The sequence below is a fragment of the Bombina bombina genome, chromosome 6 (genome assembly GCF_027579735.1).
Source record: "Bombina bombina isolate aBomBom1 chromosome 6, aBomBom1.pri, whole genome shotgun sequence".
NCBI classification, from domain to species: Eukaryota; Metazoa; Chordata; class Amphibia; order Anura; family Bombinatoridae; genus Bombina; species Bombina bombina.
In genome coordinates, this window is record NC_069504.1 from 470,803,166 (window position 1) to 470,829,844 (window position 26,679).

The window sequence follows — 26,679 nt, forward strand, 5'->3', positions numbered from 1 at the left end:
ATATAGCCCCTCCTCTGGCTCCGCCCCCCAGTCATTCGACCGACGGTTAGGAGAAAAAGGAGAAAAAAGGAGAAACCATAGGGTGCCGTGGTGACTGTAGTGTATAGAGATAAAAATTTTAAACCTGACAAAAAGCCAGGGCGGGCCGTGGACCGGACACACACGTAGGAGAAAGAAATTTATCAGGTAAGCATAAATTCTGTTTTCTCCTACATTGGTGTGTCCGGTCCACGGCTTCATCCTTACTTGTGGGAACCAATACCAAAGCTTTAGGACACGGATGAAGGGAGGGAACAAGTCAGGTAACCTAAACGGAAGGCACCACGGCTTGCAAAACCTTTCTCCCAAAAACAGCCTCCGAAGAAGCATAAGTATCGAATTTGTAAAATTTGGCAAAAGTGTGCAGGGAAGACCAAGTCGCTGCCTTACAGATCTGATCAACAGAAGCCTCGTTCTTGAAGGCCCATGTGGAAGCCACAGCCCTAGTAGAGTGAGCTGTAATTCGTTCAGGAGGCTGCCGTCCGGCAGTCTCATAAGCCAATCGGATGATGCTTTTCAGCCAAAAGGAAAGAGAGGTAGCAGTAGCTTTCTGCCCTCTCCGCTTACCAGAATAAACGACAAACAAGGATGATGTCTGTCTGAAATCCTTTGTTGCCTCTAAATAGAATTTTAAAGCACGGACCACATCTAGGTTGTGTAACAAACGTTCCTTCTTTGAAACTGGATTCGGACACAGAGAAGGAACAACTATTTCCTGGTTAATATTCCTGTTGCAAACCACCTTTGGAAGAAAACCAGGCTTGGTACGTAAAACTACCTTATCTGTATGGAACACCAGATAGGGTGAAGTACACTGCAAAGCAGACAATTCAGAAACTCTTCTAGCAGAAGAAATAGCAACCAAAAACAGAACTTTCCAAGATAGTAACTTAATATCTATGGAATGTAAGGGTTCAAACGGAACCCCTTGAAGAACTGAAAGAACTAAGTTTCCATGGAGGAGTCATAGGTCTGTAGACAGGCTTGATTCTGACTAACGCCTGTACAAACGCCTGTACATCTGGCACGGCTGCCAGTCGTTTGTGCAACAAAACAGACAGAGCAGATATCTGTCCTTTTAAGGAACTAGCTGACAAACCTTTATCCAAACCCTCTTGGAGAAAGGAAAGTATCCTAGGAATTTTAATTTTATTCCAAGAGAATCCCTTGGATTCGCACCAACAGATATATTTTTGCCATATCTTATGGTAAATTTTCCTAGTCACCGGTTTTCTGGCTTGAACCAGAGTATCTATAACCGAATCTGAAAACCCACTCTTAGATAGAATCAAGCGTCCAATTTCCAAGCAGTCAGTTGCAGAGAGACTAGATTTGGATGTTTGAATGGACCTTGTACTAGAAGATCCTGCCTCAAAGGTAGCTTCCATGGCCAACCGATGACATATTCACCAGGTCTGCATACCAAGTCCTGAGTGGCCATGCAGGAGCTATTAGAATCACCAAGGCCTTCTCCTGCTTGATCCTGGCTACAAGCCTGGGAAGGAGAGGGAACGGTGGAAACACATAAGCCAGATTGAACGACCAGAGCGCCACCAATGTATCCACTAGTGTCGCCTTGGGATCCCTGGATCTGGACCCGTAGTGACGAACCTTGGAGTTCTGACGGGACGCCATCAGATCCATATATGGAGTGCCCCATAGTTGGGTTAACTGGGCAAAGACCTCCGAGTGAAGTTCCCACTCCCCCGGATGGAAAGTCTGACGACTCAGATAATCCGCCTCCCAGTTGTCTACTCCTGGGATGTGAATTGCAGATAGATGGCAGGAGTGATCCTCCGCCCATTTGATGATCTTGGATACCTCTCTCATCGCCAAGGAACTCTTTGTTCCCCCCTGATGATTGATGTACGCTACAGTCGTCATGTTGTACTACTGAAATCTTATAAACCTGGCCTTCGCTTGTTGAGGCCAAGCCCGGAGCGCCTTGAATATCACTCTCAGTTCCAAAATGTTTATCGGAGAAGAGACTCTTCCCGAGACCATAGACCCTGAGCTTTCAGAGAGTCCCAGACCGCGCCCCAGCCCAAGAGGCTGGCGTCGGTCGTGACAATGACCCACTCTGGTCTGCGGAAACTCATTCCCTGAGACAGGTGATCTTGAGTCAACCACCAGAGGAGTGAGTCTCTGGTTACCTGGTCTACTTGAATTTGGGGAGACAAGTCTGCATAATCCCCATTCCACTGTTTGAGCATGCACAGCTGCAATGGTCTTAAATGAATTTGAGCAAAAGGAACCACGTCCATTGCTGCAACCATTAGTCCTATAACTTCCATGCACTGAGCTATGGAAGGCTGAAGAATAGAATGAAGAACTCGACAAGCTTTTAGAAGTTTTAACTTTCTGACCTCTGTCAGAAAAATCTTCATTTCCACAGAATCTATTATTGTTCCCAGAAAGGGAACCCTTGTGGACGGGGACAGGGAACTTTTTCTATGTTCACCTTCCACCCGTGAGATCTTAGAAAGGCTAAAACAATGTCTGTATGAGCCCTTGCTTTGGAAAGGGACGACGCTTGGATTAGAATGTCGTCTAGGTAAGGTGCTACAGCAATGCCCCTCAGCCTTAGAACCGCTAGAAGGGACCCTAGTACCTTTGTGAAAATTCTGGGAGCAGTGGCTAAACCGAATGGAAGAGCCACAAACTGGTAATGTTTGTCCAGAAAGGCGAACCTTAGGAACAGATGGTGATCTTTGTAGATAGGAATATGCAAGTACGCATCCTTTAAGTCCACGGTAGTCATATATTGACCCTCCTGGATTGTTGGTAAGATCGTCCGAATAGTTTCCATTTTGAATGATGGAACTCTGAGGAATTTGTTTAGTATTTTTAAATCCAGAATTGGTCTGAAAGTTCCCTCTTTTTTGGGAACTACAAACAGGTTTGAGTAAAACCCCAGACCTTGTTCCGCTGTTGGAACTGGGTGTATCACTCCCATCTTTAATAGGTCTCCTACGCAATGTAAAATGCCTGTCTCTTTATCTGGTCTGAAGATAAGCGAGACATGTGGAACCTTCCCCTTGGAGGGAGTTCCTTGAACTCTAGAAGATACCCCTGAGAGACAATTTCTAGTGCCCAGGGATCCGGAACATCTCTTGCCCAAGCCTGAGCAAAGAAGAAAGTCTGCCGCCCTACTAGATCCGGTCCCGGATTGGGGGCTACCCTTTCATGCTGTCTTGGTAGCAGCAGCAGGCTTCTTGGCCTGTTTACCCTTGTTCCAGCCTTGCAATGGTTTCCATGCTGGTTTAGGCTGGGAAGTGTTACCCTCTTGTCTAGAGGCTGCAGAGTTAGAAGCCGGTCCGTTCCTGAAATTGCGAAAGGAACGAAAATTAGACTTGTTCTTAGCCTTGAAAGGCCTATCCTGTGGGAGGGCATGGCCCTTTCCCCCAGTGATGTCAGAAATAATCTCCTTCAATTCTGGCCCGAAAAGGGTCTTACCTTTGAAAGGAATATTAAGTAATTTTGTTTTGGACGACACATCCGCCGACCAAGATTTTAGCCAAAGCGCCCTGCGCGCCACTATTGCAAGAGTTTTTTGCCGCTAACTTTGCTAATTGAAAAGCGGCATCCAAAATAAAGGAATTAGCCAACTTTAGTGCGTGAATTCTGTCCATGACTTCTTCAAATGGAGTCTCCTTTTGGAGCGAACTTTCTAGTTCCTCGAACCAAAAAGACGCCGCCGAGGTGACTGGAATAATGCACGAAATTGGTTGAAGAAGGAAACCTGCTGAACAAAATCTTTTTAAGCAATCCTTCCAATTTTTTATCCATAGGATCTTTGAAAGCGCAACTGTCCTCATAGGAATAGTTGTGCGCTTTGCTAACGTTGAAACTGCCCCCTCTACCTTAGGGACCGTTTGCCATGCGTCCCTTCTGGGGTCAACAATGGGGAACATTTTCTTAAATATAGGAGGAGGAACAAAAGGTATACCTGGCTTCCCACTCCTTATTCACTATGTCCGCTACCCTCTTGGGTATCGGAAAAGCATCAGCGTGCACTGGGATCTCTAAGAATTTGTCCATTTTGCACAACTTCTCTGGAATTACCAAAGAATCACAATCATCAAGAGTAGCTAGCACCTCCTTAAGCAGGGCGCGGAGATGTTCTAGCTTAAATTTAAATGCCACGATATCAGGTTCTGCCTGCTGAGAAATTTTTCCTGAATCAGAAATTTCTCCCTCGGACAGACCCTCCTTCACTGCCAATTCAGATTGATGTGAGGGTATAACAGATAAATTATCGTCAGCGCCTGCTTGCTCATCCTCTGTATTTAAAACTGAGCAATCACGCTTTCTGGGAAATGCTGGCAGTTTGGATAAAAGATTTGCTATAGAATTATCCATTACTGCTGTTAATTGCTGCATAGTAACAAGCATTGGCGCGCTAGATGTACTAGGTATCGCCTGCGCGGGCAAAACTGGTGTTGACACAGAAGGAGAGGATGATGAACTATCCCCACTACCTTCATTTGAAGAATCATCTTGGGCAACCTTATTAAATGTGACAGTACTGTCCTTACTTTGTTTGGACACCATGGCACAATTTGCACATACATTTAAAGGGGGAACCACCTTGGCCTCCATACACACAGAACATATGCTATCTGAAGGTACAGACATGTTAGGCAGATTTAGGCAGGCTATTAATGCAATAAAAACGATTTTATACAAAACCGTTACTGTCTCTTTAAATAATAAAAAGAACACACTTTATTTCTGAATGTTCAAAAAACTATGAAGGAAATATCCGATCTTTATAAAATTTACACCCCAGTGTCTTAATGCTTTGAAAGTATTGCACACCAAATATGAAGTGTCTAGACCCTTAAATAGCAAACCGGAGCTAATTGTTCAATTTAACCGGTTTAAACACACTACAGTCCCTGCCACAGACTTTGCTGCAGCTTTTACCTTCCTTAGGGGTTATTCACCACAGAAATAAGCCTTCCGGAGTCTGTTTCTCAGCCACAGGACCCTCTCACATGAAGCTGCATGCACTGCCTTTGGAAGTAACTGCGCAACTGAGGCGCAAAAATGAGGCCTCCACCCTCTGCATACCAGAGTGAAGGGGCCTTTCTGACTAGATTAGGTGTCTAAACCAATGCCAGGCATAATTAAAACGTTCCCAAAAGTGTTTCTAACTTCATAAAAACACTCCAAATGTCATAAAATATGATATAAGCAAATCGATTTAGCCCACAATAGTGTCAACCAGTATAGAGCCCATATATAAGCCTTTAATCTGTTGAGTCTAAGAAAATGGCTTACCGGTCCCATGAGGGAAAAACTGACAGTCTTCTAGCATTACTATGTGTTGTTAGAAAGGAGACTGGTCATACCTGAAGCAGATAAGTCTGCAAACTGTTACCCCCAACTGAAGTTCTCTGTTGGGGGTAACAGCAATGGATTTTAGTTACTGGTGCTAAAATCATACTCCTCTTTTAACAGAACTCTTAATCACTTTCTGTTGTAGAGTAAATAGTACAAACGGCACTATTTTAAAATAACAAACTCTTGATAGAAGAAATAAAACTACAACTAACACCACATACTCTTTACTATCCCCGTGGAGATGCTACTTGTTCAGAGCAGGCAAAGAGAATGACTGGGGGCGGAGCCAGAGGAGGGGCTATATGGACAGCTTTTGCTGTGTGCCTCTTTGCCATTTCCTGTTAGGGAAGAGAATATTCCCACAAGTAAGGATGAAGCCGTGGAACGGACACACCAATGTAGGAGAAATACTTGTATATATATATATATAATATAATATCCCCAACTCAATGGACAATTACACTCTAGTGCCAATTATTTAGTAAAAGATGGCCCTGTATATCTCCTGGCAGCATTTTGGAAATATAAATACAACATTCACAATATAAATACTTTATTTACCATCCTCCTCTTTGCTTTCTAATGGAACACTCCAAGCAATAAGATTTCTAGCAGTACGTCCTTCTTCTGCAACAATCTTTCGCACCTTGTCATGGCTGTTAGATCTCTGAAAAGATGCCTGTAAAAATATTTGTATAAGTTTATTTAATTACGGTGTCAGAAACACAATTTATTATCAAACTATTAACAAACGCTAAAAATAAAAACAAATGAATATGCTAATAAAATGGAGACCATGATTCTTATTAAATGTCCACATTCAGATAGACCATGCAATTTTAAGCAACTCTCTAATTTTCTTCTATTATCAATCACCTAGATTAAGAGTTTTGCGTTACGGCTTTTAAAGGGACATTAAACCCAAATTTTTTCTTTAATGATTCAGATAGAGAATACCATTTTTAACAACTTTCTAATTTACTTCTATTATCTAATTTGCTTCATTCTCTTGATAATCTGTCCTGAAAAGCATATCTAGATAGGCTCAGTAGCTTCTGATTGTTGGCTGCACATATTTTTCTTATGTGATTGGCTCAACCATGTGCATTGCTAATTCTTTAACAAAGGATATCTAAAGAATGAAGCAAATTAGATAATAGAAGTAAATTGGAATGTTGTTTAAAATTGTATTCTCTGTCTGGATCATGAAAGAAATTTTTTGGGTTAATGTCCATTTAACGATGAAAAATTGGCAATTACGCTGGAATGACCAGGAACGCATATTACGAGTCGTGTCGGTAAAGCTATCCAGCAAGCATTTTAGCCTGTACCGCAACGTCTATTCCGCACTCAAAAAAATGAGGTTTGATTGTGGGATTTTCATAGCGCCGGTATTACAGGTTGTGCGTTCAGGCTAAAATGCTTCCGTTACAGCCTATACCGACACGATCCATACCGCCATCTGAGACCATAGTTATGGATTTAGCAAAACAAAAATGTTTCACAAAACTCATAACTAAAATTTTACAACGTACACTAACACCCATAAACTACCTATTAACCCCTAAACCGCCACCCTCCCGCATCACAAACACTATTTATAACTTATTAACCCCTAATCTGCCGCCCACCACATCACAACTTTTAAATAAATGTATTAACCCCTAATATCCCACCCACACAAATCACAACATTATTAGAAAATATTAACCCCTAAACCCTGCGCCCCCGACATTGCTGCCACTAAATAAACCTATTAACCCCTAAACCTCCAGCCTCCCACATCGCAGCCACTAAATAAACCTATTAACACCTAAACCTCCGCCCCCCACATCGCAAAACACTACATTAAACTATTAACCCCTAAACCTAACACCCCATAACTTTAAATTAAAATTACAATATAACTATATTTTAAAATAAATAAAAACTTACCTGTGAAATAAAAATAAACCTAACCTTACTATTCTAATAAAATAAAAAATAAAAAAACAAACAAACTTAAAAATACTAAATTACAAATTTAAAAAAACTAATCCTACGAAAAAAAATAAAAAAAATCTAACATTACAAAAAAAATAAACACTAAAATTGCGAAAAATAAAAACACTAAGATTACAAAAAATTAATAAAAGATATTATCAAAAATAAAAAACAATTAAACCTAATCTAATAGCCCTAAAAAAATAAAAAGCCCCCCCCCCAAAATAAAAATACCCTCTAGCCTAGCAATAAACTACTTAAAAGGGCCTTTTGTAGGAACAGCTCTTTTATCTGTAAAAAAATATAAAAAGTCCCCCAATAGGTAAAACCCACCACCCAACCAACACCCCAAAAATATAAAAAAAAAAACCTAATTCTGAAAAAAAAACAGAATTATAGCTTACCTGATAGAAGTTCTTTCTCCTACGTGTGTCCGGTCCACGGCTTCATCCTTACTTGTGGGAATATTCTCTCCCTAACAGGAAATGGGCAAAGAGGCACACAGCAAAAGCTGTCCATATAAGCCCCTCCTCTGGCTCCGCCCCCCAGTCATTCGACCGACGGTTAGGAGAAAAAAGGAGAAACCATAGGGTGCCGCGTGTGACTGTAGTGTACAGAGATAAAAATTTAAACCTGACAAAAAGCCAGGGCGGGCCGTGGACCGGACACAACCGTAGGAGAAAGAAATTTATCATGTAAGCATAGAATTCTGTTTTCTCCTACATTGGTGTGTCCGCGCTCCACGGCTTTCATCCTTACTTGTGGGAACCAATACCAAAGCTTTAGGACAACGATGAAGGGAGGGAACAAGTCAGGTAACCTAAACGGAAGGCACCACGGGCTTGCGAAAACCTTTCTCCCAAAACAGCCTCCGAAGAAGCATAAGTATCGAATTTGTAAAAATTTGGTAAAAGTGTGCAGGGAAGACCAAGTCGCTGCCTTACATATCTGATCAACAGAAGCCTCGTTCTTGAAGGCCCATGTGGAAGCCACAGCTCTAGTAGAGTGAGCTGTAATTCGTTCAGGAGGCTGCCGTCCGGCAGTCTCATAAGCCAATCGGATGATGCTTTCAGCCAAAAGGAAAGAGAGGTAGCAGTAGCTTTCTGCCCTCTCCTCTTACCAGAATAAACGACAAAACAAGGATGATGTCTGTCTGAAATCCTTTGTTGCCTCTAAATAGAATTTTAAAGCACGGACCCACATCTAGGTTGTGTAACAAACGTTCCTTCTTTGAAACTGGATTCGGACACAGAGAAGGAACAACTATTTCCTGGTTAATATTCCTGTTGCAACCACCTTTGGAAGAAAACCAGGCTTGGTACGTAAAACTACCTTTATTCTGTATGGAACACCAGATAGGGTGAAGTACACTGCAAAGCAGACAATTCAGAAACTCTTCTAGTCAGAAGAAAGAGCAAGCCAAAAACAGAACTTTCCAAGAAAGTAACTTAATATCTATGGAATGTAAGGGTTAAAAACGGAACCCCTTGAAGAACTGAAAGAACTAAATTTAGACTCCATGGAGGAGTCATAGGTTTGTAGACAGGCTTGATTCTGACTAACGCCTGTACAAACGCCTGTACATCTGGCACGACTGCCAGTCGTTTTGTGCAACAAAACAGACAGAGCAGATATCTGTCCTTTAAGGAACTAGCTGACAAACCTTTATCCAAACCCTCTTGGAGAAAGGAAAGTATCCTAGGAATTTTAATTTTATTCCAAGAGAAGCCCTGGGATTCGCACCAACAGATATATTTTTTGCCATATCTTAGGTAAATTTCCTAGTCACCGTTTTCTGGCTTGAACCAGAGTATCTATTAACCGAATCTGAAAACCCACGCTTAGATAGAATCAAGCGTTCAATTCCAAGCAGTCATTGCAGAGAGACTAGATTTGGATGTTTGAATGGACCTTTGTACTAGAAGATCCTGCCCTCAAAGGTAGCTTCCATGGTGGAACCGATGACATATTCACCAGGTCTGCATACCAAGTCCTGCCGTGGCCACGCAGGAGCTATCAGAATCACTGAGGCCTTCTCCTGTTTGATCCTGGCTACAAGCCTGGGAAGGAGAGGGAACGTGGAAACACATAAGCTAGGTTGAACGACCAAGGCGTCACCAATGCATCCACTAGTGTCGCCTTGGGATCCCTGGATCTGGACCCGTAGCGAGGAACCTTGGAGTTCTGACGGGACGCCATCAGATCCATGTCTGGAATGCCCCATAGTTTGAGTTAACTGGCAAAGACTTCCGGGTGGAGTTCCCACTCCCCCGGATGGAAAGTCTGACGAATCAAATAATCCGCCTCCCAGTTGTCTACTCCTGGGATGTGGATTGCAGATAGATGGCAGGAGTGATCCTCCGCCCATTTGATGATCTTGGATACCTCTCTCATCGCCAAGGAACTCTTTGTTCCCCCCTGATGATTGATGTACGCTACAGTCGTCATGTTGTCCGACTGAAATCTTATGAATCTGTCCTTCGCTAGTTGAGGCCAAGCCCGGAGCGCATTGAATATCGCTCTCAGTTCCAAAATGTTTATCGGAAGAAGAGACTCTTTCAGAGACCATAGACCCTGAGATTTCAGAGAGTCCCAGACTGCGCCCCAGCCCAAGAGGGCTGGCGTCGGTCGTGACAATGACCCACTCTGGTCTGCGGAAACTCATTCCCTGAGACAGGTGATCTTGAGGTCAACCACCAGAGGAGTGAGTCTCTGGTTACCTGGGTCTACTTGAACTTGGGGAGACAAGTCTGCATAATCCCCATTCCACTGTTTGAGCATGCACAGCTGCAATGGTCTTAAATTAATTAGAGCAAAAGGAACCACGTCCATTGCTGCAACCATTAGTCCTATAACTTCCATGCACTGAGCTATGGAAGGCTGAGGAATAGAATGAAGAACTCGACAAGCTTTTAGAAGTTTTAACTTTCTGACCTCTGTCAGAAAAATCTTCATTTCCACAGAATCTATTATTGTTCCAGAAAGGGAACCCTTGTGGACGGGGACAGGGAACTTTTTTCTATGTTCACCTTCCACCCGTGAGATCTTAGAAAGGCTAAAACAATGTCTGTATGAGCCCTTGCTTTGGAAAGGGACGACGCTTGGATTAGAATGTCGTCTAGGTAAGGTGCTACAGCAATGCCCCTCGGCCTTAGGAACCGCTAGAAGGGACCCTAGTACCGTTGTGAAAATTCTGGGAGCAGTGGCTAAACCGAATGGAAGAGCCACGAACTGGTAATGTTTGTCCAGAAAGGCGAACCTTAGGAACTGATGGTGATCTTTGTGGATAGGAATATGCAGGTACGCATCCTTTAAGTCCACGGTAGTCATATATTGACCTTCCTGGATTGTTGTAAGATCGTCCGAATAGTTTCCATTTTGAATGATGGAACTCTGAGGAATTTGTTTAGTATTTTTAAATCCAGAATTGGTCTGAAAGTTAATTTTTTTTTTGGGAACTACAAACAGGTTTGAGTAAAACCCCAGACCTTGTTCCACAGTTGGAACTGGGTGTATCACTCCCATCTTTAATAGGTCTCCTACGCAATGTAAGAATGCCTGTCTCTTTATCTGGTCTGAAGATAAGCGAGACATGTGGAACCTTCCCCTTGGAGGGAGTTCCTTGAACTCTAGAAGATACCCCTGAGAGACAATTTCTAGTGCCCAGGGATCCGGAACATCTCTTGCCCAAGCCTGAGCAAAGAGAGAAAGTCTGCCCCCTACTAGATCCGGTCCCGGATCGGGGGGCTACCCTTCATGCTGTCTTGGTAGCAGCAGCAGGCTTCTTGGCCTGTTTACCCTTGTTCCAGCCTTGCAATGGTTTCCATGCTGGTTTAGGCTGGGAAGTGTTACCCTCTTGTCTAGAGGCTGCAGAGTTAGAAGCCGGTCCGTTCCTGAAATTGCGAAAGGAACGAAAAACATAATTTATGCTTACCTGATAAATTTATTTCTCTTGTAGTGTAGTCAGTCCACGGGTCATCCATTACTTATGGGATTATATCTCTTCCCCAACAGGAAGTTGCAAGAGGATCACCCAAGCAGAGCTGCTATATAGCTCCTCCCCTCACGTGTCATATCCAGTCATTCGACCAAAACCAGACGAGAAAGGAGAAACCATAGGGTGCAGTGGTGACTGGAGTTTAATTAAAATTTAGATCTGCCTTAAAAGACAGGGCGGGCCGTGACTGACTAAACTACAAGAGAAATAAATTTATCAGGTAAGCATAAATTATGTTTTCTCTTGTTAAGTGTAGTCAGTCCACGGGTCATCCATTACTTATGGGATACCAATACCAAAGCTAAAGTACACGGATGAAGGGGAGGGACAAGGCAGGAATCTTAAACGGAAGGAACCACTGCCTGAAGCACCTTTCTCCCAAAAAACAGAATTTATGTTTACCTGATAAATTACTTTCTCCAACGGTGTGTCCGGTCCACGGCGTCATCCTTACTTGTGGGATATTCTCTTCCCCAACAGGAAATGGCAAAGAGCCAGCAAAGCTGGTCACATGATCCCTCCTAGGCTCCGCCTACCCCAGTCATTCGACCGACGTTAAGGAGGAATATTTGCATAGGAGAAACCATATGATACCGTGGTGACTGTAGTTAAAGAAAAAAAAAATTATCAGACCTGATTAAAAAAACCAGGGCGGGCCGTGGACCGGACACACCGTTGGAGAAAGTAATTTATCAGGTAAACATAAATTCTGTTTTCTCCAACATAGGTGTGTCCGGTCCCACGGCGTCATCCTTACTTGTGGGAACCAATACCAAAGCTTTAGGACACGGATGAAGGGAGGGAGCAAATCAGGTCACCTAAATGGAAGGCACCACGGCTTGCAAAACCTTTCTCCCAAAAATAGCCTCAGAAGAAGCAAAAGTATCAAACTTGTAAAATTTTGGTAAAAGAGTGCAGTGAAGACCAAGTCGCTGCCCTACATATCTGATCAACAGAAGCCTCGTTCTTGAAGGCCCATGTGGGAAGGCCACAGCCCTAGTGGAAGGAGCTGTGATCCTTTCAGGAGGCTGCCGTCCGGCAGTCTCGTAAGCCAATCTGATGATGCTTTTAATCCAAAAAGAGAGAGAGGTAGAAGTTGCTTTTTGACCTCTCTCTTTTACCAGAATAAACAACAAACAAGGAAGGATGTTTGTCTAAAATCCTTTGTAGCATCTAAATAGAATTTTAGAGCGCGAACAACATCCAAATTGTGCAACAAACGTTCCTTCTTCGAAACTGGTTTCGGACACAGAGAAGGCACGACTATCTCCTGGTTAATGTTTTTGTTAGAAACAACTTTTGGAAGAAAACCAGGTTAGTACGTAAAACCACCTTATCTGCATGGAACACCAGATAAGGAGGAGAACACTGCAGAGCAGATAATTCTGAAACTCTTCTAGTAGAAGAAATTGCAACCAAAAACAAAACTTTCCAAGATAATAACTTAATATCAACGGAATGTAAGGGTTCAAACGGAACCCCCTGAAGAACTGAAAGAACTAAGTTGAGACTCCAAGGAGGAGTCAAAGGTTTGTAAACAGGCTTGATTCTAACCAGAGCCTGAACAAAGGCTTGAACATCTGGCACAGCTGCCAGCTTTTGTGAAGTAACACAGACAAGGCAGAAATCTGTCCCATCAAGGAACTTGCAGATAATCCTTTTTCCAATCCTTCTCGAAGGAAGGATAGACTCTTAGGAATCTTAACCTTGTCCCAAGGGAATCCTTTAGATTCACACCAACAGATATATTTTTTCCAAATTTTGTGGTAAATTTTTCTAGTTACAGGCTTTCTGGCCTGAACAAGAGTATCAATAACAGAATCTGAGAACCCTCGCTTTGATAAGATCAAGCGTTCAATCTCCAAGCAGTCAGCTGGAGTGGGACCAGATTCGGATGTTCGAACGGACCTTGAACAAGAAGGTCTCGTCTCAAAGGTAGCTTCCATGGTGGAGCCGATGACATATTCACCAGATCTGCATACCAAGTCCTGCGCGGGCCACGCAGGAGCTATCAAGATCACCGACGCCCTCTCCTGATTGATCCTGGCTACCAGCCTGGGGATGAGAGGAAACGGCGGGAATACATAGGCTAGTTTGAAGGTCCAAGGTGCTACTAGTGCATCTACTAGAGTCGCCTTGGGATCCCTGATCTGGACCCGTAGCAAGGAACCTTGAAGTTCTGACGAGAGGCCATCAGATCCATGTCTGGAATGCCCCACAGTTGAGTGATTTGGGCAAAGATTTCCGGATGGAGTTCCCACTCCCCCGGATGCAATGTCTGACGACTCAGAAAATCCGCTTCCCAATTTTCCACTCCTGGGACGTGGATTGCAGACAGGTGGCAGGAGCGAGTCTCCGCCCATTGAATGATTCTGGTCACTTCTTCCATCGCCAGGGAACTCCTTGTTCCCCCCTGATGGTTGATGTACGCAACAGTCGTCATGTTGTCTGATTGAAACCGTATGAACTTGGCCCTCGCTAGCTGAGGCCAAGCCTTGAGAGCATTGAATATCGCTCTCAGTTCCAGAATATTTATCGGTAGAAGAGATTCTTCCCGAGACCAAAGACCCTGAGCTTTCAGGGATCCCCAGACCGCGCCCCAGCCCATCAGACTGGCGTCGGTCGTGACAATGACCCACTCTGGTCTGCGGGAGGTCACCCCTTGTGACAGGTTGTCCAGGGACAGCCACCAACGGAGTGAGTCTCTGGTCCTCTGATTTACTTGTATCTTCGGAGACAAGTCTGTATAGTCCCCATTCCACTGACTGAGCATACACAGTTGTAATGGTCTTAGATGAATGCGCGCAAAAGGAACTATGTCCATTGCCGCTACCATCAAACCTATCACTTCCATGCACTGCGCTATGGAAGGAAGAGGAACGGAATGAAGTATCCGACAAGAGTTTAGAAGTTTTGTTTTTCTGGTCTCTGTCAGAAAAAATCCTCATTTCTAAGGAGTCTATTATTGTTCCCAAGAAGGGAACTCTTGTCGACGGAGATAGAGAACTCTTTTCCACGTTCACTTTCCATCCGTGAGATCTGAGAAAGGCCAGGACTATGTCCGTGTGAGCCTTTGCTTGAGGAGGGGACGACGCTTGAATCAGAATGTCGTCCAAGTAAGGTACTACAGCAATGCCCCTTGGTCTTAGCACCGCCAGAAGGGACCCTAGTACCTCTGAGAAAATCCTTGGAGCAGTGGCTAATCCGAAAGGAAGCGCCACGAACTGGTAATGTTTGTCCAGGAATGCGAACCTTAGGAACCGATGATGTTCCTTGTGGACAGGAATATGTAGATACGCATCCTTTAAATCCACCGTGGTCAAGAATTGACCTTCCTGGATGGAAGGATTGTTCGAATGGTCTCCATTTTGGACGATGGACCCTTGAGAAACTTGTTTAGGATCTTGAGATCTAAGATTGGTCTGAACGTTCCCTCTTTTTTGGGAACTACGAACAGATTGGAGTAGAACCCCATCCCTCGTTCTCTTAATGGAACAGGGTGAATCACTTCCAGAAGATAACCTTGGGAGACTATTTCTAGCGCCCAAGGATCCAGAACATCTCTTGGCCAAGCCTGAGTGAAGAGAGAGAGTCTGCCCCCCACCAAATCCGGTCCCGGATCGGGGGCCCGCATCTCATGCTGTCTTGGGAGCAGTGGCAGGTTTCTTGGCCTGCTTTCCTTTGTTCCAGCCTTGCATAGGTCTCCAGGCTGGATTGGCTTGAGAAGTATTACCCTCCTGCTTAGAGGACGTAGCACTTGGGGCTGGTCCGTTTCTGCGAAAGGGACGAAAATTAGGTTTATTTTTGGCCTTGAAAGACCTATCCTGAGGAAGGGCGTGGCCCTTGCCCCCAGTGATATCAGAGATAATCTCTTTCAAGTCAGGGCCAAACAGTGTTTTCCCCTTGAAAGGAATGTCAAGCAATTTGTTCTTGGAAGACGCATCCGCTGACCAAGATTTTAACCAAAGCGCTCTGCGCGCCACAATAGCAAACCCAGAATTTTTTGCCGCTAACCTAGCCAATTGCAAGGTGGCGTCTAGGGTGAAAGAATTAGCCAATTTAAGAGCACGAATTCTGTCCATAATCTCCTCATAAGAAGAAGAATTACTAATAATCGCCTTTTCTAGCTCATCGAACCAGAAACACGCGGCTGTAGTGACAGGGACAATGCATGCAATTGGTTGTAGAAGGTAACCTTGCTGAACAAACATCTTTTTTAGCAAACCTTCTAATTTTTTATCCATAGGATCTTGGAAAGCACAACTATCTTCTATGGGTATAGTGGCGCGCTTGTTTAGAGTAGAAACCGCCCCCTCGACCTTGGGGACTGTCTGCCATAAGTCCTTTCTGGGGTCGACTATAGGAAACAATTTTTTAAATATGGGGGGAGGTACGAAAGGTATACCGGGCCTGTCCCATTCTTTATTAACAATGTACGCCACCCGCTTGGATATAGGAAAAGCTTCGGGGGGCCCCGGGGCCTCTAGGAACTTGTCCATTTTACATAGTGTTTCTGGAATGACCAGATAACCACAATCATCCAAATTGGATAACACCTCCTTAAGCAGAGCGCGGAGATGTTCCAACTTAAATTTAAAAGTAATCACATCAGGTTCAGCTTGTTGAGAAATTTTTTCCTGAATCTGAAATTTCTCCCTCAGACAAAACCTCCCTGGCCCCCTCAGACTGGTGTAGGGGCCCTTCAGAAACAATATCATCAGCGTCCTCATGCTCTTCAGTATTTTCTAAAACAGAGCAGTCGCGCTTTCGCTGATAAGTGGGCATATTGGCTAAAATGTTTTTGATAGAATTATCCATTACAGCCGTTAATTGTTGCATAGTAAGGAGTATTGGCGCGCTAGATGTACTAGGGGCCTCCTGTATGGGCAAGACTGGTGTAGACGAAGGAGGGGATGATGCAGTACCATGCTTACTCCCCTCACTTGAGGAATCATCTTGGGCATCATTTTTACTAAATTTTTTATGACATAAATCACATCTATTTAAATGAGAAGGAACCTTGGCTTCCCCACAGTCAGAACACAATCTATCTGGTAGTTCAGACATGTTAAACAGGCATAAACTTGATAACAAAGCACAAAAAACGTTTTAAAATAAAACCGTTACTGTCACTTTAAATTTTAAACTGAACACACTTTATTACTGCAATTGCGAAAAAGTATGAAGGAATTGTTCAAAGGAATTCACCAAAATTTCACCACAGTGTCTTAAAGCCTTAAAAGTATTGCACACCAAATTTGGAAGCTTTAACCCTTAAAATAACGGAACCGGAGCCGTTTTTATATTTAACCCCTTTACAGTCCCTGGAATCTACTTTGCTGAGACCCAACCAAGCCCAAAGGGGAATACGATACCAAATGATGCCTTCAGAAAGAATTTTCTATGTATCAGAGCTCCACACACATGCAGCTGCATGCCATGCTGTTCTCAAAAACAAGTGCGCCATACCGGCGCGAAAATGAGGCTCTGACTATGATTAGGGAAAGCCCCTATAGAATAAAGTGTCTAAAACAGTGCCTGCCGATATTATTTTACAAAAAATACCCAGATTAAATGATTCCTCAAGGCTAAATATGTGTAAATATGATCGATTTAGCCCAGAAAATGTCTACAGTCTTAATAAACCCTTGTGAAGCCCTTATTTACTGTCTGAATAAAAATGGCTTACCGGATCCCATAGGGAAAATGACAGCTTCCAGCATTACATCGTCTTGTTAGAATGTGTCATACCTCAAGCAGCAAAAGACTGCTCACTGTTCCCCCAACTGAAGTTAATTCCTCTCAACAGTCCTGTGTGGAACAGCCATGGATTTTAGTAACGGTTGCTAAAATCATTTTCCTCATACAAACAGAAATCTTCATCTCTTTTCTGTTTCAGAGTAAATAGTACATACCAGCACTATTTTAAAATAACAAACTCTTGATTGAATAATAAAAACTACAGTTAAACACTAAAAAACTCTAAGCCATCTCCGTGGAGATGTTGCCTGTACAACGGCAAAGAGAATGACTGGGGTAGGCGGAGCCTAGGAGGGATCATGTGACCAGCTTTGCTGGCTCTTTGCCATTTCCTGTTGGGGAAGAGAATATCCCACAAGTAAGGATGACGCCGTGGACCGGACACACCTATGTTGGAGAAATAGCCTCCGAAGAAGCAAAAGTGTCAAATTTGTAAAATTTTGAAAAAGTGTGAAGTGAAGACCAAGTTGCAGCCTTGCAAATCTGTTCAACAGAGGCCTCATTTTTAAAGGCCCAGGTGGAAGCCACAGCTCTAGTAGAATGAGCTGTAATTCTTTCAGGAGGCTGCTGTCCAGCAGTCTCATAGGGTAAACGTATTATGCTACGAATCCAAAAAGAGAGAGAGGTAGCCGAAGCCTTTTGACCTCTCCTCTGTCCAGAGTAAACGACAAACAGGGAAGAAGTTTGACGAAAATCTTTAGTTGCCTGCAAATAGAACTTCAGGGCACGGACTACGTCCAGATTATGCAAAAGTCGTTCCTTCTTAGAAGAAGGGTTAGGACACAATGATGGAACAACAATCTCTTGATTGATATTCCTGTTAGAAACTACCTTAGGTAAAAACCCAGGTTTAGTACGCAGAACTACCTTGTCTGAATGAAAAATCAGATAAGAAGGATCACAATGTAAGGCAGATAACTCAGAGACTCTTCGAGCCGAGGAAATAGCCACCAAAAATAGAACTTTCCAAGATAACAGCTTGATATCAATGGAATGAAGGGGTTCAAATGGAACGCCTTGAAGAACGTTAAGAACTAAGTTTAAGCTCCACGGCGGAGCAACAGTCTTAAACACAGGCTTAATCCTAGCCAAAGCCTGACAAAAAGCCTGAACGTCTGGAACTTCTGCCAGACGTTTGTGTAGAAGAATAGACAGAGCAGAAATCTGTCCCTTTAACGAACTAGCAGATAAGCCCTTTTCTAAACCTTCTTGTAGAAAAGACAATATCCTAGGAATCCTAACCTTACTCCATGAGTAACTCTTGGATTCGCACCAATATAAATATTTACGCCATATCTTATGGTAAATTCTTCTGGTAACAGGTTTCCTAGCCTGTATTAAGGTATCAATAACCGACTCCGAGAAGCCACGCTTTGATAGAATCAAGCGTTCAATCTCCATGCAGTCAGCCTCAGAGAAATTAGATTTGGATGGTTGAAAGGACCCTGAATTAGAAGGTCCTGCCTCAGAGGCAGAGACCACGGTGGACAGGACGACATGTCCACTAGGTCTGCATACCAGGTCCTGCGTGGCCACGCAGGCACTATCAGAATCACTGATGCCCTCTCTTGTCTGATCTTGGCAATCAGTCGAGGAAGCATCGGAAATGGAGGAAACACATAAGCCATGTTGAAGACCCAAGGGGCTGTCAGAGCATCTATCAGCACCGCTCCCGGGTCCCTGGATCCGTAACAAGGAAGCTTGGCGTTCTGTCGAGACGCCATGAGATCCAGATCTGGTTTGCCCCAACGAAGAATCAGTTGAGCGAAGACCTCCGGATGAAGTTCCCACTCCCCCGGATGAAAAGTCTGGCGACTTAGAAAATCCGCCTCCCAGTTCTCCACGCCTGGGATGTAGATCGCTGACAGATGGCAAGAGTGAGACTCTGCCCAGAGAATTATCTTTGAGACTTCCAACATCGCTAGGGAACTTCTGGTTCCCCCTTGATGGTTGATGTAAGCCACAGTCGTGATGTTGTCCGACTGAAATCTGATGAACCTCAGAGTTGCTAACTGAGGCCAAGCTAGAAGAGCATTGAATATTGCTCTTAACTCCAGAATATTTATTGGGAGGAGTTTCTCCTCCTGAGTCCATAATCCCTGAGCCTTCAGGGAATTCCAGACTGCGCCCCAACCTAGAAGGCTGGCGTCTGTTGTTACAATCGTCCAATCTGGCCTGCGAAAGGTCATCCCCTTGGACAGATGGGGCCGAGAAAGCCACCATCGAAGAGAATCTCTGGTCTCTTGATCCAGATTTAGCAGAGGGGACAAATCTGAGTAATCCCCGTTCCACTGACTTAGCATGCACAATTGCAGCGGTCTGAGATGCAGGCGCGCAAATGGTACTATGTCCATTGCCGCTACCATTAAGCCGATTACTTCCATGCACTGAGCTACTGACGGGTGTGGAATGGAATGAAGGACACGGCAAGCATTTAGAAGTTTTGATAACCTGGACTCCGTCAGGTAAATTTTCATCTCTACAGAATCTATAAGAGTCCCTAGGAAGGGAACCCTTGTAAGTGGTAATAGAGAACTCTTTTCCACGTTCACCTTCCACCCATGCGACCTCAGAAATGCCAGAACTATCTCTGTATGAGACTTGGCAGTTTGAAAACTTGACGCTTGTATCAGAATGTCGTCTAGGTACGGAGCCACCACTATGCCACAAACTGGTAATGCCTGTCTAGGAAGGCAAATCTTAGGTACCGATAATGATCCTTGTGAATCGGTATGTGAAGGTAGGCATCCTTTAAGTCCACTGTGGTCATGTACTGACCCTCTTGGATCATGGGTAGGATGGTTCGAATAGTTTCCATTTTGACTGATGGAACTCTTAGGAATTTGTTTAGAATTTTTAAGTCCAAGATTGGTCTGAAGGTTCCCTCTTTCTTGGGAACCACAAATAGATTTGAATAGAATCCTTGCCCGTGTTCCGTCCGCGGAACTGGGTGGATCACCCCCATTAGTAAGAGGTCTTGTACACAGCGTAGAAACGCCTCTTTCTTTATTTGGTTTGCTGATAACCTTGAAAGATGAAATCTCCCTTGTGGAGGAGAAGCTTTGAAGTCCAGAAGATATCCCTGAGATATGATCTCCAACCCCCATCCTGGACATCTCTTGCCCAAGCCTGGGCAAAGAGAGAAAGTCTGCCCCCTACTAGATCCGTTTCCGGATAGGGGGCCCTCTCTTCATGCTGTCTTAGGGGCAGCAGCAGGTTTTCTGGCCTGCTTGCCCTTGTTCCAGGACTGGTTAGTTTTACAGCCCTGTCTGTAACGAGCAACAGCTCCTTCCTGTTTTGGAGCAGAGGAAGTTGATGCTGCTCCTGCCTTGAGGTTACGAAAGGCACGAAAATTAGACTGTTTGGCCTTTGATTTGGCCCTGTCCTGAGGCAGAGTATGGCCCTTACCTCCCGTAATGTCAGCGATAATTTCTTTCAAGCCGGGCCCGAATAAGGTCTGCCCTTTGAAAGGAATATTAAGCAATTTAGATTTAGAAGTCACGTCAGCTGACCAGGATTTAAGCCATTGCGCTCTGCGCGCTTGGATGGCGAATCCGGAGTTCTTAGCCGTAAGTTTGGTTAAATGTACGACGGCATCAGAAACAAATGCGTTAGCTAGCTTAAGTGCTTTAAGCTTGTTCATAATTTCATCCAATGGAGCTGTGCGAATGGCCTCTTCCAGAGACTCAAACCAGAATGCCGCCGCCGCAGCAGTGACAGGCGCAATGCATGCAAGGGGCTGTAAGATAAAACCTTGTTGAACAAACATTTTCTTAAGGTAACCTTCTAATTTTTTATCCATTGGATCTGAAAAGGCACAACTATCCTCCACCGGGAAAGTGGTACGCTTAGCCAAAGTAGAAACTGCTCCCTCCACCTTAGGGACCGTCTGCCATAAGTCCCGAGTAGTGGCGTCTATTGGAAACATTTTCCTAAATATAGGAGGGGGGGAAAAGGGCACACCGGGTCTATCCCACTCCTTGCTAATACTTTCTGTAAGCCTCTTAGGTATAGGAAAAACGTCAGTACACACCGGTACCGCATAGTATCTATCCAGCCTACATAATTTCTCTGGAATTGCAACCGTGTTACAATCATTCAGAGCCGCTAATACCTCCCCTAGCAATACGCGGAGGTTCTCAAGCTTAAATTTAAAATTAGAAATCTCTGAATCCAGTCTGCCTGGATCAGAGCCGTCACCCACAGAATGAAGCTCTCCGTCCTCATGTTCTGCAAATTGTGACGCAGTATCGGACATGGCTCTCCCATCATCAGCGCGCTCTGTCCTTAACCCAGAGCAATCGCGCTTGCCTCTTAATTCTGGCAATTTAGATAATACTTCTGTCATAACAGTAGCCATGTCTTGCAAAGTGATTTGTATGGGCCTCTCTGATGTACTTGGCGCCACAATATCACGCACCTCCTGAGCGGGAGGCGAAGGTACTGACACGTGAGGAGAGTTAGTCGGCATAACTTCCCCCTCGTTGTCTAATGATAATTTCTTTACATGAAAAGATTGACTTTTATTTAAAGTGACATCAATGCATTAAGTACACAAATTTCTATGGGGCTCCACAGTGGCCTTCAAACACAGTGAACAAAGAGATTTATCTGTGTCAGACATGTTTAAACAGACTAGCAATGAGACTTGGAAGCTTAGAAGCTTGGAAAATACTTTTAAATAAATTTACAAGCAATATAAAAAAAAACGCTACTGCGCCTTTAAGAAGCACAAAAAGCTGTCACAGTTGAAATAACAATGAACCAAATTAGTTATAGCAACCAAATTTTCACAGTAAATGTATTAAGTTAGCAAAGGATTGCACCCACCAGCAAAAGGATGATTAACCCCTTAATACCCAAAAACGGATAACAATCTAATAATTAACGTTTTTATCACAGTCAAAACACACTGTCACAGGTCTGCTGTGACTGATTACCTCCCTCAAAATGAATTTTGAAGACCCCTGAGCTCTCTAGAGACGTCCTGGATCATGGAGGATGAAGTAGGAAGATTGTGACTGAATTTTTACTGCGCAAAAAAGCGCTAAAATAGGCCCCTCCCACTCATATTACAACAGTGGGGAAGCTCAGTTAACTGTTTCTATGCAGAAAACAAGATAGCCATGTGGTAAAAATCATGCCCCAATAAATTTTATCACCAAGTACCTCACAAAAAACGATTAACATGCCAGTAAACGTCTTAAACATACATTTTTAAAAGTTATGAAGTGTTATTAATAAGCCTGCTACCAGTCGCTTTTACTGCAGTTAAGGCTCATACATTACTTCAGTATTAACAGTATTTTCTGAGTCAATTCCATTCCTTAGAAAAATACATTCAGTGTACACACACTCATCAGCCTAATACCAGTCGCTATCACTGCATTTAAGCCTGAACTTACATTACATTGGTATCAGCAGTATTTTCTCAGTCAATTCTATTCCTCAGAAAAATAATTTACTGCACATACCTCGTTTGCAGGGGGGCCCTGCATGCTATTCCCCTTTTCTGAAGTTACCTCACTCCTCAGAATGTATGAGAACAGCCAGTGGATCTTAGTTACGTCTGCTAAGATCATAGAAAACGCAGGCAGATTCTTCTTCTAATGCTGCCTGAGAACAAAACAGCACACTCCGGTGCCATTTAAAATAACAAACTTTTGATTGAAGAAATAAACTAAGTTTAAAAACACCACAGACCTCTCACAACGACCTATCTTTAGTTAGGTTGCAAGAGAATGACTGGATATGACACGTGAGGGGAGGAGCTATATAGCAGCTCTGCTTGGGTGATCCTCTTGCAACTTCCTGTTGGGGAAGAGATATAATCCCATAAGTAATGGATGACCCGTGGACTGACTACACTTAACAAGAGAAATTAGATTTGTTCTTAGCCTTGAAAGGCCTATCCTGTGGGAGGGCATGGCCCTTTCCCCCAGTGATGTCAGAAATAATCTCCTTCAATTCTGGCCCGAAAAGGGTCTTACCTTTGAAAGGAATATTAAATAATTTTGATTTGGACGACACATGCCCCGAACAAGATTTTAGCCAAAGCGCCCTGCGCGCCACTATTGCAAAACCTGAGTTTTTTGCCGCTAACTTTGCTAATTGAAAAGCGGCATCCAAAATAAAGGAATTAGCCAACTTTAGTGCGTGAATTCTGTCCATGACTTCATCATATGGAGTCTCCTTTTGGAGCGAACTCTCTAGTTCCTCGAATCAAAAAGATGCCGCCGAGGTGACGGGAATAATGCACGAAATTGGTTGAAGAAGGAAACCCTGCTGAACAAAAATCTTTTTAAGCAATCCTTCCAATTTTTTATCCATAGGATCTTTGAAAGCTCAACTGTCCTCTATAGGAATAGTTGTGCGCTTTGCTAACGTTGAAACTGCCCCCTCTACCTTAGGGACTGTTTGCCATGCATCCCTTCTGGGGTCAACAATGGGGAACATTTTCTTAAATATAGGAGGTGGAACAAAAGGTATACCTGGCTACTCCCACTCCTTATTCACTATGTCCGCTACCCTCTTGGGTATCGGAAAGGCATCAGCGTGCACTGGGATCTCTAAGAATTTGTCCATTTTGCACAACTTCGCTGGAATTACCAAAGAATCATAATCATCAACAGTAGCTAGCACCTCCTTAAGCAGGGCGCGGAGATGTTCTAGCTTAAATTTAAATGCCACGATATCAGGTTCTGCCTGCTGAGAAATTTTTCCTGAATCAGAAATTTCTCCCTCAGACAGACCCTCCTTCACTGCCAATTCAGATTGATGTGAGGGTATAACAGATAAATTATCGTCAGCGCCTGCTTGCTCATCCTCTGTATTTAAAACTGAGCAATCACGCTTTCTGGGAAATGCTGGCAGTTTGGATAAAAGATTTGCTATAGAATTATCCATTACTGCTGTTAATTGCTGCATAGTAACAAGCATTGGCACGCTAGATGTACTAGGTATCGCCTGCGCGGGCAAAACTGGTGTTGACACAGAAGGAGAGGATGATGAACTATCCCCACTACCTTCATTTGAAGAATCATCTTGGGCAACCTTATTAAATGTGACAGTACTGTCCTTACTTTGTTTGGACGCCATGGCACAATTTGCACATACATTTAAAGGGGGAACCACCTTGGCCTCCATACACACAGAACATATGCTATCTGAAGGAACAGACATGTTAGGCAGATTTAGGCAGGCTATTAATGCAATAAAAACGATTTTATACAAAACCGTTACTGTCTCTTTAAATAATAAAAAGAACACACTTTATTTCCGAATGTTCAAAAAACTATGAAGGAAATATCGGATCTTTATAAAATTTAATGCTTTGAAAGTATTGCACACCAAATATGAAGTTTCTAGACCCTTAAATAAGCAAACCGGAGCAAATTGTTCAATTTAACCGGTTTAAACACACTACAGTCCCTGCCACAGACTTTGCTGCGGCTTTTACCTTCCTTAGGGGTTATTCACCACAGAAATAAGCCTTCCGGAGTCTGTTTCTCAGCCACAGGACCCTCTCATATGAAGCTGCATGCACTGCCTTTGGAAGTAACTGCGCAACTGAGGCACGAAAATGAGGCCTCCTCCCTCTGCATACTAGAGTGAAGGGGCCTTTCTGACTAGATTAGGCGTCTAAACCAATGCCAGGCATAATTAAAACGTCCCCAAAAGTGTTTCTAAGTTCATAAAACACTCCAAATGTCATAAGAATATGATATAAGCAAATCGATTTAGCCCACAATAGTGTCAACCAGTATAGAGCCCAATATATAAGCCTTTAATCTGTTACTGAGTCTAAAAAAATGGCTTACCGGTCCCATGAGGGAAAAAACTGACAGTCTTCTAGCATTACTATGTGTTGTTAGAAAGGAGACTAGTTATACCTGAAGCAGATAAGTCTGCAAACTGTTACCCCCAACTGAAGTTCTCTGGTTTCAACAGTCCTGCGTGGTAACAGCAATGGATTTTAGTTACTGGTGCTAAAATCATACTCCTCTTTTAACAGAACTCTTCATCACTTTCTGTTGTAGAGTAAATAGTACAAACCGGCACTATTTTAAAATAATAAACTCTTGATAGAAGAAATAAAACTACAACTAACACCACATACTCTTTACCATCCCCGTGGAGATGCTACTTGTTCAGAGCAGGCAAAGAGAATGACTGGGGGGCGGAGCCAGAGGAGGGGCTATATGGACAGCTTTTGCTGTGTGCCTCTTTGCCACTTCCTGTTAGGGAAGAGAATATTCCCACAAGTAAGGATGAAGCCGTGGACCGGACACACCAATGTAGGAGAAAACCTCGGCTTTTGTGCGGTAAGGAGCTTAACGCATCATAACGCAGAGCAGAAGGAGGCTTTTCAGTAACTCGTAATTACAGCGATATGTAGAGTAGATATGTAACGTTATTTTCGCACACTGTTAAGCACAAAACTCGTATTCTAGGCAAACGTTTCTTAATTCTCTTGGTATCTTTATTTGAAAAAGCAGAAATGGAAGCATAGAAGCCAGACCAATTTTAATTCAGCACCCTGGGTAGCACTTGCTGATTGGTGGCTACATTTAGCCATCAATCATCAAGCGCTACCCAGGTGCTGAACCAAAAATGGGCTTGCTCCTAAGTTTACATTCCTGCTTTTCAAATAAAGATACCAAGAGAACAAAGACAATTTGATAATATGAGTAAATTAGAAAGTTGCCTAAAATTTAATGCTCTATCTGAATCATGAAAGAAAAAATTGGGTTTTATATCCCTTTAAGTTTTCTACAGACAAAAATAAAAAACAGACATACTTACATGGACACAAAGCTTAAAGGGACAGGAAACCAATTTTTTATCTTTCGTGATTCAGATAGAGCATGCAATTGTAAAACAACTTTTTTCAATGTACCTTTATTATCTAATATGCTTCATTCTCTTGATATCCTTTGTTGAAAAGCATATCTAAACAGACTAAGTAGCTGCTGGTTGGTGGCTGCACATAGATGCCTTGTGTGATTGTCTCACCCATGTGCATTGCTATTTCTTCAGCAAAAGATATCTAAAGAATGAGAAAAAATAAATAAAAGGAGTAAATTGTAATGTTTTTTTATTAAATTGTATTCTCTATCTAAATCATGAAAGAACAATGTTGGGTTTAATGTCATTTTAAAATTAAACTTCCATGATTCAAACAAAGCATGCAATTTAAAAAAATAGAAAAAAATCCAATTTACTTTTATCATGAAGCGTATTTGGTTTAATTTTTTGTCCTATTGACGAGTAAACCTAAGTAGGCTCATAGGAACTCAGAAGCATGCATATGGCTTCAGTACTCTAGCCGCAGTAGCATTGTTCAGCAATAATTGTAGCGATCTTATACACTGTTAAAAACACTGCTGCCGGGGAGCGGAGCTAGCACCTAACAGGAGCGGTCGCATAGTACAGGAGCTCCGATGCAAAGTACTTCAATTGTTTTTAGTGGCCACGGATCGGAGTAAAGGAGTCCTAAGTGCCCTAACTAGACTCCGGAATATACAGAGAGTTTGCCAAGAGCTTTGAGA

The 26,679-nt window shown here is 43.2% G+C and overlaps 1 protein-coding gene across 1 annotated transcript in view; it reads right to left on the reverse strand.

Moving 5' to 3' along the window:
- SCAPER (S-phase cyclin A associated protein in the ER) overlaps positions 1-26,679 on the reverse strand; it is a 907,354-nt gene that overhangs the window by 847,746 nt on the left and 32,929 nt on the right. The window contains exon 2 of the mRNA XM_053719295.1: positions 5,950-6,067. Coding sequence (XP_053575270.1) covers positions 5,950-6,067 — 118 coding nt within the window. The remainder of the gene's footprint in view (positions 1-5,949; positions 6,068-26,679) is intronic.